Raw genomic sequence first — 15564 nt, forward strand, 5'->3', positions numbered from 1 at the left:
AAATAAATAAATAAATAAATAAATAAATAAATAAATAAATAAATAAAATCTTGAGGGGAAAAAAAGACTCTAAATCAGACTTGTTATTTGAGTAAGCTTATAAAATGTATGTGCACACACATAAGCCCACAGATGTTCGGAGCAATTATAGGCTAATGAGATCTATTTGGGGATGGTGTGGAGTAATTCCTATAGTTGGCTACCAAAAATAGGTCCAGCACCTGAAATGAGCAGATGTCAGGATGAAAAACAGTTTGTTCCTGAGCAAACCCCTTTGACACCATTGGAGTCACCCAGGCAGCCCTCCTAACAAGGGTCAACTTCTGTCTCTACTCCATGACGAGGTCAAGACTTGCCAGGTCTCTTTGCGGTCTTAGGAGGTAATAAGTTGGGGAGAAAGAAAAATGGGAAAGCAGGGACTACAGAAATGCTTTTATCCTGATGCTTCCTTCCTCCTGCTAAAGAAAACACCACCCTTGCCACCTCCAGCATGCAGAGGACTGGAATAATTCCTTTTACAGCACAGTAGGAAGATACTTTCAAAAAACCATGCTCTGGGACTCGAGACATCAGCCACACAACCAAACGCATGCAAGCTTCTCTGCAGTGAGGTTAGCGATCTTATACTCTAGTGCCTAAAGGGGCCAGCAGGAAACTCCATCATGGTCTCAACTCCTTCAAAGCTTCGGGACGGCCCTGCAAGCCCACACCAAGGGCGGACAGAACTGTAACAAACCGAAGACCCACTCTGCAGACCCACCCCCAGGAACCAGGGTCACTTGGAAATCAGAAACCATCTATTTACACACAACAAAAGTCTGTTAGATTGAACTGAAGTATTCAATTTACACGTATTGTCCATGATTGGGACATGATAGAGTGTTTATACTCTGCTCTTTCAAGAAGTAAACTTCCAGATTGAGTATGAGATGAAAAGCACCTCCTGTAATACAGAGGCAAGAACTCCTCCCATAAAATTCCTGAGCAGCAGTGTCACGAGCTCCAACACAGTGAAAAGGAAATGGCCAAATCTTGGCCAGACCTGGTTTCAATCCTGGTTCTACCTCTTCCTGGTTAGTGGATCTTGGAAATGTTCTTTAATCTCATCAATCCTCAGTTTTCTCCTTCTTAAAATGGGCATAATAATAACAACTCACTCTTGCAGGGAAATCAAGAGGATTAGAGGAACATGTAAAATACTGGACCCTCTTAGGCATGCAGTAAGTGGGGCTTTTGTCATTGTTCCCTTGTAACCTAATCAAAGGCCCCTGGTCCCATCAGCGAGAGCATGGTTGCTCTCCCGCCATTTTGCCCTGCCTGATCACACAGGGTCCTCCACTGCCTCGAGGCTAATGGCCCTCGCACTGTGCCTCTTATGTTATTCTTGCTCTTAGGCTTCATTAATTGTTTCAAAAATCTGTTAGGCACAACCCTCCCGAGATTCCGACTGTGCCCCAGAATAGCTTACAACTCTTCACATTAAACATGAGCATCCTCCACTCTTCATTTCTTACTCCAGGCCCTCTGGGACATGTTTAAAACAATAATCAAAGCAGCATAACCAGTTGACAAAAGTCTTGAATAAAAGCAGGCTCTACCTAATCCCATTCCTCTTGAGCTCATTAAATGACTTTCAGTCCCGCTTTAAATAAAGTCTTTCTTTCCAGCGGCTGAGACCAAGAAGCTGCTGAACATCTTAAAGTCACTGCTAGCTACTTGGGTCCTCCTCCTCATTCCTCCTGAACCCCCACCCTTCCTGCTCGTCCTCACCCTCCTCTCTTTCAACACCCTGCCTGCTTTCTTGCTCTCCTGTCACGATGGTGACAACTGATAACATGTATCGCACACTTACAATGTGCCAGGCACTGTTACAAGCAGTTTACACACGCTGTCATTTGCCTCCTACAACAAACCCACATGTGCATTCCTATTATCCCTATTTTTCAGACGAGATGACTAAGGCACCCACATGTCTGAGTAACCCAAACCCAACGGGCACTGAAGAGCTCTCAGCCATCTTAGAGCCCTTCCTCTTCCCCAAGCCCTAACCAGGTCCTGTCCCTTCTGCCTCCTGGGTAAGCCCTGACTCCGTCCTCTCTCTCATCTGCATCATCCTGCTTTAGCTCGGGGTCTCGTTGCCTCTTGCCTGGATTCTTACTGCTCCAACCTCTCCACTGGCCTCACCACCACTAATGTAGGTCTCCTTGCCCACACCATCCCCACATGGCCACATCGCTCATTCGGTCCTTCACTCATTTGACAAAATAGTCCTAAGCAGCTATCATGTGCCAGGCACTGTAATAGTTTTGGGGTCATCCAAACGGTAAGATAGTCCCTGACCCCAAGGACATCTCAGTATTGGGAAAGTCAGACAAACCAAAAATAATACTCAGGGATAATGAAAAGGAAGACTGTACAACAGGTAAGGCGGAAATTCAGAGGAAGGACTACTAGGTTCTACCCAGCATTGTGTAACAATTACGATTGATTTTTGCTGCAAATCACTATAGTGGTTTGAACATAGTTGATGTTTTGTTGTTGTTGTTGTTTTTTAAGATTTTATTTATTTATTTGACAGAGAGAGACACAGCGAGAGCAGGAACACAAGCAGTGGGAGAGGGAGAGGGAGAAGCAGGTTTCCCGCTGAGCAGGGAGCCCAATGCAGGGCTCAATCCCAGGACCCTGGGACCATGACCTGAACCGAAGGCAGACGCTTAACGACTGAGCCACCCAGGCGCCCCTGTTGTTGTTGTTTTAAACATACTCAGAAGTCTGGAGGTGAGAAGTTACAGGAGTAGGTCAATTTCAAAGATTTGGGGGTTTCTTTTTCCGCTATTTCTTTGGTTTGTCCTACATGCCACAAGATGACTGCTGCATCTCCAGCCATTGTGTCCGTGTTCAAGGCAGGTTAAAGAGAAAAGGCAAAAGGGCTAGATCAGCTCACGTGTTCCTTTTCTTTCTTCTTTTTGACTCAAGTGAGATTTTGCTTTCCTAGAAGCCCCTCCTATAGACTTCTACTTAGGGTTCACAGCCCAGATCTGGGTTACATCACCACCCTTAGCTGCAAGGGAAGCTGGAAAAGTGAGTATTTGGCCTTTCAGCCTCTATAGTGGGAGGCAGCAAAGGAGAGGAGGTTGGGTGTAGCTGTTAAGTGGACAGGCCACATGTGCTCAGAAAAGTTTCAGAGTAGAGATTATGCTTGCTATGGTCTGAATGTGTCCTCGCAAAATTCATAAGTTGAAATCTCACCCCCAGGTGATGGTATTAGGAGGTGGGACCTGTAGGAGGTAACTAGGCTATAAGGAAGGAGCCATCATGAATGGGATTGATGCCTTATGAAAGAGGCCCCAGAGAGCTCCCTTGCCCGTCACTTCCACCATGTGGGGACACAATAAGGAATCTGTGACCGGGAAGCTCTCACTCCACCATGCTAGCATGCTGATCTCCAACTTCCAACCTCTAGAACTACGAGAAATAAATTTCTGTCTTCAAGCCACCCAGTGCATGGCATTTTGTTATAGGAGCCCGAACTAAGGTATGTTTAAGCTGAGTCTTGATTCCTAATTCACATTCCAAAAATGAGTGCCATGATGGATGTGCTGGTTCTCGTTCAGAAACGCTCTAAGAGTGAAACTTTATGGACAGAACTGTCTTATCATCATTATCATGTACCTGCTCAACAACAGGACAGAATTACTTAGATGAAGGTGGAAACACACCTAACATTATCCGTCACCATCTCCTGTACCTCCTGCTTCAGCCTCTCCTCCCACTCTGCCACCCCCCACTCTACATTCCCTTCTTTGCCTGTGCCTCCCACTTCAGCCCTTAGTTTAGATGTTATGTTCTCCTGAGAGCCATCCCTGACTTGGCTCAGTGGACCTCCCACAGGAGTTTCCATGATTTGTAACCCTGTGGGGCCCCTTGAGCTCTGTGAAGACACCACCAAATCTCTTGTTCTCTGCTGTGTCCCAGCCCCAGACCTTCTAGAAGACTTAGAATAAAAACTTGTTGAATGAATAAAAGTCACACATCTGCCATAAACATATTGTAGCATACCCATATTCACAGGAAGTGCCTTTATTCCTAGCCAAAAAGCAAACAAGCAAACAAAAAAAAAAACACCTGAGAAGTGAAGCCAAGAAGGAATGGCTTAAACTTGATATGGTCCAATACCAAGAAGCTACCTCCTGTTGAGATTTGTAGAAAATCCTAACACCGGAACCAAAATTAGAATAAAACAAACCAATAAGGCTGAGAGGTGGTGCTCAAAGGATCTAAATTGCTTTCCAGGCAACAAGGACCCAGTTCCCCTGCCTCAGACACACCTCAGTGCATGTGCCAGCCCCTTGCAAGTGTTTACTATATGAGGCTGATCTAGTTCACCATGGGAGGGAGAAAGATTAACATCACCCAGAGCACTGCACACATGGCATCTCACTTTCCCCACCACAACTCAGGGGTAAATAGCTGTGCTGTATGTGGGACCATGCTATGAGGCTGTAACATGCTGTGGGAACAAAGAAGCCCCAGTGGCTAAACTAAGATGATTTCTTGCCCACCCAGTATGCTTCTGCACAGCTCTCCTCCAAGCACTGAATCTGGGATGTGAGGTCTTTCGTGTGACTCCATCAACCTGATCCTGCATTCCCAGCCATGGAGATCTCTCACCTGCACTTGCATTGAGGGCAAGAGCATCTCTATTCCAACTTGCTGCTTACTTCTTCCTCAACTCGTAGGCAGCTGGTGGTACCTTTAGCTTTTGTCTGCTGAGGTCTTTTCCTCCTTCCGATGGTCCCTCTGGACAGAATCCAAGACTTTCTGGACAGAATCCACTGGCTCTCTCCCTCCTGTGCCTCCTGTCTGGCCCATCGCAGTTATCCACATAAATCTTTCATTCTGAAAAATGTGGGTAATGCGAGCCATTCAGCGTAACCACCTCTCCTCTAACCTGTCATCAACGCAACCACCTTTTGGCCTTTAGATTTTCCAGGAGTCCATTCCCCAGTCCACTCTTTTACAAATGCAGAGGATGCATTACAAACTCTATAGACAGGCCCATTGAAAGCCTTCCCTCTTGACTGAAAATGAAGGAGCCCCTCCGCCCACCATCTATTTCTACCCTTGGTGGAGGTGTGACTCACAGCACAAGTACAGCAATCTCTGAAAAATCCTCTTAACTTGTTGCTAACTCTGAACCCTTTTATGACATCAGAGTGGACATGGAAATTAAAAGCAGTAGCACCATTTCCCCCATCTTCCATTTTCAGTCCTGCAGATTTCGGAATCTCACCACTTCACACATTTGCTTCCACTTTTTTCAGATTTGGAGCTCTTTGCTAGGCGTGTGTGAGGGACAGGGGTAATGGAACTTAGTTTATCACAAAAGAACTGGAGAGATGATGGACCATAGAGAAAGGGATAAAGTCAATAGGCATTGCAACTTTTTTTCAAATGTTGTCAAGGGGCTAAGGCCTCCCTAAGGGCAAATGAACAGAAACAGTGGCATTTAGAGGCCAAGAGATCTAGAATGATTTGGGATTGTATCAGAGGATAGGATACTGGAGAATAATTACAAGGTTCAAGGTTTGGTCATAGGTGTGGAAGAGATGAAGTCTTTGGAGTTGCAGTCATTTGAATAATGCCCCTCCCCCCAAGACAGCCACATCCTAATCCCCAGAACCTGTGACTATGTGATATTACATGGCAAGGGGCGCCTGCAGTTGGGATTAGGATTTTGAGATGGGAAGATGATCCTGGATTATCCAGGTGGGCCTTCAATATACTCACAAGGGGCCCCATAGGAGGAAGGCAAGAAGACCAAAGGAGGAATTAGATGTGACAAGAGAAGCAAGTGTTGGAATGATAAAAGCAAGGGCTGCTCACCAGCCAAGGAATGCAGGAGGCCCCCAGAAGCCAGAAAAGGCAAGGGAACAGATTCTCCTCGACAGCCTCCAGAAGGAACCAACCCTGCTGACACCTTTCGTCCACTGAAATTGATTTGGTGCTTCTAGCCTCCAGTACTGTAAGACAGTTAAGTTTGTATTGTTTGAAGCCTCTAAGTTTGTGGTAATTTATTATAGAGCCATAATCAACTCTACAGGAGTCAAGGTCTAAATCTTTATTCCAACTGATTCTTCCTTTAAGGAGAGAAAAATCCTAACAGTCAATATGAAGAATAACATTCATGCACATTCAGGTTTGGAGTAGTGGGGATAGAGAAATTCACCAGATAAACTTTTCAAAAAAATACTCCTTGTGTGGCATAACCTGGAAATATCAAGAAACACCAAGAAAACCACCAATTATCACTTTACATCGTTTTTAAGTTTTGGGAGAATTCTGTTTTCAATGTAGTAGGCTGACATGCTGCAATCTCTCTCCACCTCCCCAAATTTGTAGAAATTATAGAAAGGATATAAAAATAATAATATTTAGCAGTGTTAAAAAACAAGAACTCTTTTGACAAGAAACTGCAAAAGAAAATTAAAAACCATAATGCATGATTTCCAAGTGTGGTCACCAAACCCACATCAGCATCACTTGAAATTCATTCCAAACTGCAAATTCTTGAGCCCATCTCAGACCTAATAAACTAGAAACATGGTAGGAATGTATCAATCAACAATTTGAATTTAACAAATAGAAAATATCCATTCTCTGGGGCGCCTGAGTGGCTCAGTTGTTAAGCGTCTACCTTCAGCTCAGGTCGTGATCCCAGGGTCCTGGGATCAAGCCCCACGTCGGGCTCCCTGCTCAGCGGGGAGTCTGCTTCTCCCTCTCCCACTCCCCCTGCTTGTGTTCTCGCTGTGTCTCTGTCTAATAAATAAATAAAATCTTAAAAAAAAAAAGAAAGAAAGAAAATATCCATTCTCTTCACTTGCTTGGAATATTTAAAAATATTGACCACTGGCAACCAAGGAACTGGAAGAAAATTCACTATTGCATTTGTTGGAATTTACTAGAGCCATATTGTTTTATTACTTGCACAGCTAGCAAGGAGAAAAACTAGATGCCCAGGGCTGAAAAGCCTGCACAATTTAGATATGGAGATATGGTTATCAACCATATGGTTATCAACACAATCCATCAACGTAAGTAAGAACGAATTTCCATTTCCTACAACTATTATCTATGGAATACAATACCATGTTTTAGATATTTTGAAATGAATAAACAGAAACTCTGTATTTTGGCAATGAATGAAATCCCAAGAACTCTGTACTGAATAGCTCAGAAAGAACCTGCTCTTAATTCAAAAACTCATGACTTCTTGATTCTTCATAGCAAGAGAATGCATAAAGGTAAATAAGACCTTACCCACCTCTTTGACTGTTTCCTGTGTTCCTGAGATCACCAGAAAATAAATATTACCCAATTCTTTCTCATTTTCTAACTGAAGAGGATAAGAACTAGCCTGGTAAAGTAATTTGAGATTTCGAATTACTTCATTTAATGAAATCATTTCCTGCCAAAGCTTAGCATTCTTGCTGATAAATCCTCTTTTATTCTAAACTAAAGCTAAATGACTTTTTGTTTTTGTTTTTAATTTCTTTCTTCTAACGTTTCCACAAATTCAGGAAATTGGTGTCATACAAGTCATACTCACAGACCAAATGCAGTATTAGGAAACAATACTTAAAAAATCCATGATGTTGGCCACCTGGATGGCTCAGTCAGTTAAGCATCCTTGACTCTTGATTTCTGGTCAGATCGTGATCTCGGGGTCGTGAGGTCAAGCCCCACATTGGGCTCTGCATGGGCACGGAGCCTGCTTGAGATTCTCTCTCCCCCTCTGCCCCTCCTTGCTTTCTCTCTCTCAAAAGAAAAAAAGAAATCCATGATGTGAAAAATACACACTCCAATAATCTCTTAAAGGAAATAAAAATAAATTTACATAAAATTTTCATTAATTGTCTCTTAGAGGAATATACCAAGTAACTTGTGGCATATCCATAGTTAAAAATGAAGAAAATCTCCATGTATAAATTTTAAAGCTAATATTGAGCAAATCAAATAGAATGATTATAAAGTTCAAAAACGTGAAATTCATATTATTTCTGGATACACTTATATATGTTAATTGCATAACACCATGAAATTAAATGATAAGCATCCCCTTTGGTGCAGTGGCTACCTCTGGAGAGGGAGGGAAATGGGACCAAGGAGGGGTACACAAGCTATTTAAACTGTTCCTTATGTTTTATTTAAAAAAACCTCAAGTAGGACAAAAGGTTAATATTTGATATTGAGAGGATACATAGGTTTTTTCCCATTATTTTCCATGATTTTCTGTATGTTTAAAATACGATTTTTAAAAATTAAGAACTGAAAGACAACAAAATCCCCACATATCAAAATCTGTGGGATGCAAAGAAGTACAGAGAACTTACAGTCTAAAATGAGTTAGAAAACAAGAATTGAAAATAAATTTTAGGAACAAGAAGTTGGCAAAGTGCAACAAAATAAAAAGACTGAAAATGTTTTTATCATTTTTAATTAATAAAGGAATTAAATATAAAACAAAATATAGTAAGAAAGTGCTTACAGAGTTGCCCAGCGTTGGGGGAAAAAAACAACACGCTAAGAGCAGCAGCTCTAAAATTTTTGGTCTCAGAAATCCTTTACACTTTCAAAAGCTTTTTTGTTATTTCTATAATATTCAGTGCAGTAGAAATTGAAACCAAGAAAAATTTTAAATGTTCATTTCTTAAAATAACATAATGAACATGTTTTCATGATAATGTAACTTCATTTTCCAAAATAAAACCAACCAAAAGGATGTAGTGAGAAAACTGGCATTACTTTACATGTTTGCAAATTTCTTTACTATCTGGCCTAATGGAAGCCACCTGCTTCTGCGTGCAATCTGCTGTCGTGTGCTGTCTGGGTTGAAGTGTATGAAGAAAATCTGGCCCCTGTACACAGATACATCATTGGAAAACAGAGCAGCATCCATTTCAGACCACTGTGGATATTCTCAGACACAAGAGCAAAACTCAACATGTTGTAATTACAGATTAATTGCCACATGGAGTCTGAAACCCCATCAGTGAGCGTTTGGCACTGTTACGCTGAAATCCATTAGAATAGATCTTGCTACAACACATGCATGACTTTGTGAACATTGTGCATTGGTCATTCTCCCCTTCCTGTTGGTTCTCCTCCACCTGAGTAATTTTCTTAGGGCTTCCCACCTCAACTGGCTCCAGTAGTGGCGTAGTACTAGAGACAGAGGACACAGGACTCTCTCTGGATGCTCCTTTCCTCTCTCAGCGATCTGCTTATAACACACTGGGGAAAGGTGGACAGTTGAGGATGGAAGAGACAATTATAAAACGGTCCCAAATTGGAATAGGCCATGTTGTGAACTCCCTGCCACATCAGAAGCAAGAAGATGAATGTGTATTTGGTTGGGATGTTGAGGGAGGGGACACAATAAGAGATGGGACTGAATCCTTAACTTATTTAAAAATTATTTTAATTTTTTGAAAATTCAAACATACGAAGAGGTTGAAAAATAATACGATTACACATTTCTTCTGAGGAACTAAGCTATGAAAGAGAATGGCAAAAGAAAGGTGGGATTTCGGTTTGCTTTTTTAAGATGGCAGAGACATGGGTATCTTTATAGACAATAGTCAAGGAAAAAAATTGAGAGATGATGATGATGATAATGATGATATGGTATCTGGCCTTCAGATCAGTTTTCCAGTGGTTTGCTGAAAGCAGCAAGGCCTGGGGTAGTGCAAATCCTCAGCCAGTCCTCACTGTCCATGAGCAGCCTCTTCAGTTTATCTCTACATACTTTAGAAATACTATCTGGTGGGGGCGCCTGGGTGGCTCAGGTTAAGCGTCTGCCTTCGGCTCAGGTCATGATCCCGGGGTCCTGGGATCGAGCCCCGCGTCGGGCTCCCTACTCCGCGGGAAACCTGCTTCTCCCTCTCCCACTCCCCCTGCTTGTGTTCCCGCTCTCACTGTCTCTCTCTGTCAAATAAATAAAATCTTTAAAAAATAATAAAGAAAGAAAGAAATACTATCTGGTGTACACGGGATGATATGAAAAGGCACCACACTTCAGATAATTCTCAAACTACAAAAATGAATTTTATCCATTCATTCATTTCAGTACCTGAGCACAAGTGTCAGGCACTTGCTCAGGGCTGGGGAAAAAGCAAAGAATAGAGGAGAGGATTCCTGCCCTCATGGAGCTACTTTCTGGTGGGAGGAAAAGGTATGACCAAGTATATACTGGAGGCTATAGACATTATAACAAAAATAGGTAGGTGGATAGGGAGGCAGAGGGGGATACTGGATGGTCAAGAAAGACCTGATGAGAAAGGGGACATTCAAACAGATTTCAAGATGGTGAAGAAGCAAGCCAGGACTGATATCCAAGAGAAAAGAGCTATTTTAAGCAGAAGCATTACTGAAATAGCAAGGAGACCACACTATGGCCTCACAGGCACTTTTACTCTCAATGGCACAAGATAGCTTTCAGCGGTTAGTTAGCATCTGCAAGGTTCAGTGCTTGCATCAAATTATTTAATTAAAAGGAATTCTTAATCTCAGGAAACAATCTGAGGGTTGCTAGAGTGGTGGGGGGTGGGAGGGATGGGGTGGCTGGGTAATAAACATTGGGGAGGGTATGTGCTATGGTGAGCGCTGTGAATTGGATAAGACTGATGAATCACAGACCTGTACCCCTGAAACAAATAATACATTATATGTTTAAAAAAAAAAAAAAAGAATTAGATAGTAGGAAGGGAAAAATGAAGGGGGGGAAATTGGAGGGGGAGACGAACCATGAGAGACTATGGACTCTGAGAAACAAACTGAGGGTTCTAGAGGGGAGGGGGGTGGGAGGATGGGTTAGCCTGGTGATGGGTATTAAAGAGGGCACGTTCTGCATGGAGCGCTGGTGACACGCAAACAATGAATCATGGAACACTACATCAAAAACTAATGATGCAAAAGGAATGAGATCTTGCCATTTGCAACGACGTGGATGGAACTGGAGGGGATTATGCTGAGTGAAATAAGTCAAACAGAGAAAGACATGTATCATATGATCTCACTGATATGAGGAATTCTTAATCGCAGGAAACAAACTGAGTGTTGTTGGGAGTGGGGGGTGGGGTGGGAGGGATGGGGTGACTGGGTGATAGATACTGGGGAGGGTATGTGCTCTGGTAAGCCTTGTGAATTGTGCAAGACTGTTGAATCTCAGATCTGTACCTCTGAAACAACTAATGCAATATATGTTAAGAAAAAAAAAAGAAGAAGAAGAAGGTAGCGGGAGGGGAAGAATGAAGCGGGGTAAATCGGAGGGGTGGACGAACCATGAGAGACGATGGACTCTGAGAAACAAACTGAGGGTTCTAGAGGGGAGGGGGGTGGGAGGATGGGTTAGCCTGGTGGTGGGTATTGAGGAGGGCACATTCTGCATGGAGCACTGGGTGTTATGCACAAACAATGAATCATGGAACACTTCATCTAGAACTAATGATGTAATGTAAGGGGATAAAAATAAATAAATAAATAAATAAAATAAAAAAATAAAAACTAATGATGCAATGTATGGTGATTAACATAACATAGTAAAATAAAACTAAAAAACTAAAAATAAAATAAAATGAAGAAAAAAACTTTCTTCAACAAAAAAATAACGTGCTGTGTAACACAGTGCCTGACAAGGACACTAAAAAGTCCCCTATCATTGGTTATGAACAGTAAGTGTAAAAGCAGAGCTCTTCCACCTGAAGCTGGAGCAGTGGGTCTGAATGCTAAATTCTTGCCTCCTCCTTTCTGTGGCACACAGCACTGCTGGACAAAGTTCACACCACACGGAGCCACGCAGAAGACCCAGAACTCCCCTTACAGAAGTCGCATGAGCAACAATACCTATCTTATCTTGTCCAAGAGTTGCAATTAATAACTGTTCTAAATTATGTTGCTCTATACGACTAATGAGATCTGTTAAAGCACAATGAAAATTAGAGCAAGTTTGAATAATAAGCATCCCTTTATTTGCTGACGCCATTACAAAAAACGGATTACATTAGCAACAAAAAAGTGTTTTCTTGAAGTCAGAGGCAGTTACTCCCCAAAATGTTAAGTAAAACAGTGTACAACATCAGTATTAAAATGTTAAATTTTATATTGTCTTTACCCACTTTTGATCTTCTGAACAATTTTATTGAGCAAAATAAGATAAAAGATTACATGTTTATTTTATCTTCAGGAATGTAAAGGTCTAATTATTCAAACAGTTTTTATTATAAAACTAAACTCTGAAGGTGTCTACAGAGTTGGCTTTTTTTTTCTCTTTAAATCAGTAGTCTAACAAGGATTAGAAAAGACAAAACTCTGTTCAGTGTTTCTGACAAAGTAGAAAGGGTGAAAACATAAATAAGGCTTTAATTTGGCAAAATATAATACAATGCCTTCTGTTATCCTTGAATGAACAGTTTCCCAGTTACTTCACTCTGTAAAAGATCAGAAAGAAAGAAATTCATTTTAAAACAAGAAACAAAAGGCAATCAGAAGACATTTGTCAAACACCAAAAATACATATTCTATTTGATCTAGCATGGCTCTTTCAACTAGGATCAAGGCAATTATACTAATGGTAATCAAAAACGAGAGAAATCATAGGATTCAGAAGCTTTTGAGGTGGATTTAAAAATATGAGTGAAAACCTCAAACCAAACAGAATAATGTGAGGATTTAAAAATACTATTAGAAAATATGAGAACATTGGGAATCCATTTTTATTAGTTCTTCTCAAGAAAATATAAAGCTAATAAAGTGGGTAGCACTGAAATTTACAACTCTCCCCCATGAATAAAGTTTCAGACAGAAATTTTCTGAGGTCATGGGAAGCTTTCCAAGTCAGATAAAATGACTATAAGAAATTAAACTTCAAAAGTCATTAGAGAGACTAAAAAGACTTAACCAAATGCAACATATAAATTCTGACTGGATCCTGGTTTGGGAAAAATAGCTAAAAAATACTTGCGGTATACCTGGGGAACTTGAACACGGGTTTAATAATGGATAATTTTATGTAACTACTGGTTTTGTTTAGATGTGATAGTGGTTCTATGGATTTGTAAGAGAATGCTTTTGTTCTTCAGAGATGCATTCCCAAGTGCTTAAGGATAAAATGTCGTATCTGAAAGTCACTTTCAAACGGTTTGACATTAACCAAATACGTAGATACATGGAAAGAGATGAAGCAGGTGAAGGATGTGCGAGTGTTGCACTATTCTTTCAACTTTTCTTTGTGTGTGAACTTTTTCAAAATAAAAAGTCAAGGGGAAAAGAAAGAGAAAGTGAAAAAGCAAAGTTATCACTGGCTATCGTGTTCTCTAATTAAGAACAAGACTAACAGTGGATCAGAAAGTGTACACAGCCCACTGGTACAGGACGCTATTGAGTGCTATGTAAACACACCACCGAAAATGAAAGCCTGAGCTACGTGATAGCCAAGTGTAAAGTGTAGAAATAAAAGCTAGTTTTTATCTGGAACACTAATCCTTATACTTCAATACCACTATAAAAGAACATCCTTCTTTCAGAAACGAGACAACAACATCGTAAAAAAATCTATTGGTCACGTGGAATAGGGGAGCAAATACATACAAAACACATACACAAAACTTCACCTCAATTTTTTCTGGATAACATTAAGAGCCTCTCCAACTCACTACTGACAAAATACCAACTTTAGGACAAAGTCAGAATTGAAAACACAAACTATAAGAGGCTGGCAACAAAGGATTAGACAGAATGAGGAGGGAAAAAAAGCAGCAAGAAAAAGAGGTCAGGGCACAGAATGCCTGAATTAGAGAAGAAAAGTACTGATTAAGAGTGTATGCATTGGGCAAAGACCACCACAATTTAAATCCCAGCTCACCCAGTTACTAGTTGCATGACCTTGGGCAAACTATAGAACCTCTGTGGGTCTGTTGTAAAATGGAATAAAAAAACAAATAATACCACCTACCTACCCAATGCCCTGGGTTGTTGTGAAGATTAAGCAAATGACCACAAGTCAGAAGCCTGCTCAACCTTAGCAGGATACTCATAAGTGCTGTTAAAATAAATCTCTTCCCTCCACAGGATTCCATAAACTGGCTCCAAGGGAAGAGAACCTGAGTGTTATGGTCTGAATGTTTGTGCCCACCCCCCAATTCATATACTGAAATTCTAACCCCCCAATGTGATGGCATTTGGAAGTGGGGCCTTTGAAAGACCCCACCATCATGAATGGGACTAGTGTCCTTCTAAAAGGGACCCCAGAGAGCTCCCTTGCCCCTTCTGCCATGCACGGACTGTCAGAAATAAAGGTTATTTAAGCCACCCAGTCTATGGCATTTTTGTTATAGCAGCCCGTTTGGGCTGGAGTAATGAAATCTTCTGATATGGTCAGACATACAGTTTGAAAACTTAGAAGACAAGCAAATATGAAAGAAACGTAAGGAAAAATAGATATGTGGGAACAAAAAAAAGCATACTATCAAGTACTAGTGTTGTTAGTCCAAAGCTTAAAAAAAAAAAAGTATCTTAATTCATACAAAGGAAGGGAAGAGGTGACAATCTTCTTTTTTGGGGGTGGAGGGATAGGAAATAGGAAGACTTCCAAAAGAAAAGAAAGGTTAAGGTCTTACAAATTAAGGATATAAGATCAATACACATACCCCTACAGCTCAGAGAAATGCTAAGTAATGAATATTAGGATTTAGAACACTAAATAACTGCATATCATCATCCCATTTTTGCCTTTTAAAAACTGTTTTTCCCTTATCAAATACGTATAGCATTATTTTAAACAATTCATATGTACTTGTGGTATATACTAAAAAGAAGTAAGTTTCCTGACATCAGATATATTAGCCTATTACCTATATTTCGATGATTAAACAAGCTATATTTTCAATTTAATCATTAGGCAGTAGTAGGTTTTTTTTGTTTTTTGTTTTTCTCATCCAATACAGTGCTAGTTTTAAAAGAATTCACAAGAGGGACGCCTGGGTGGCTCAGTCGGTTAAGCGTCTGCCTTCGGCTCAGGTCATGATCCCAGGGTCCTGGGATCGAGTCCCACATCGGGCTCCCTGCTCCACGGGGAGCCTGCTTCTCCCTCTGCCTCTGTCTCTGTCTCTCTCTCTGTCTCTCATGAATAAATAAATAAAATCTTTAAAAAAAAAAAAAAAAAGAATTCACAAGAGGAGTGCCTGGTTGACTCAGGTGGTTGAATGTCAGACTCTTGAATTCAGCTCAGGTCGTGATCTCAGGGTTGTGAGATGGAGCCCTGTGTCAGGTTCTGCACTGGGCATTGAGCCTGCTTAAGATTCTTGCTCTCTCTCCCCACCATCCCACCCCCCTAAAAGGAAATAAATAAATAAATGAATAATTCACAAGAGGGAGAATATATCGAGCAAAAATGATGGCTGAAGTTCAAAACTGGGTAATAAACATTTAAAGGGTACAAAGCAGGCTGTGGGGGCGCCTGGGTGGCTCAGTTGGTTAAGCGACTGCCTTCGGCTCAGGTCATGATCC

The 15564-nt window shown here is 41.1% G+C and overlaps 1 protein-coding gene across 4 annotated transcripts in view; it reads right to left on the reverse strand.

The window, feature by feature from the left end:
- Positions 1-12002: 12002 nt before the first annotated feature.
- The window catches only part of KTN1 (kinectin 1), a 110481-nt gene continuing 106919 nt past the window's right edge, over positions 12003-15564 (reverse strand). For all 4 annotated transcript variants that reach the window (XM_034992702.1, XM_034992700.1, XM_034992699.1 and 1 more), the window contains one exon: positions 12003-12488. In XM_034992702.1, coding sequence (XP_034848593.1) covers positions 12484-12488 — 5 coding nt within the window. In that variant the 3' untranslated portion in view covers positions 12003-12483. The remainder of the gene's footprint in view (positions 12489-15564) is intronic.

This window comes from Mirounga leonina, unplaced genomic scaffold (genome assembly GCF_011800145.1).
Source record: "Mirounga leonina isolate KUSES-001 unplaced genomic scaffold, KU_Mleo_1.0 Mir_82, whole genome shotgun sequence".
Classification (NCBI taxonomy): Eukaryota; Metazoa; Chordata; class Mammalia; order Carnivora; family Phocidae; genus Mirounga; species Mirounga leonina.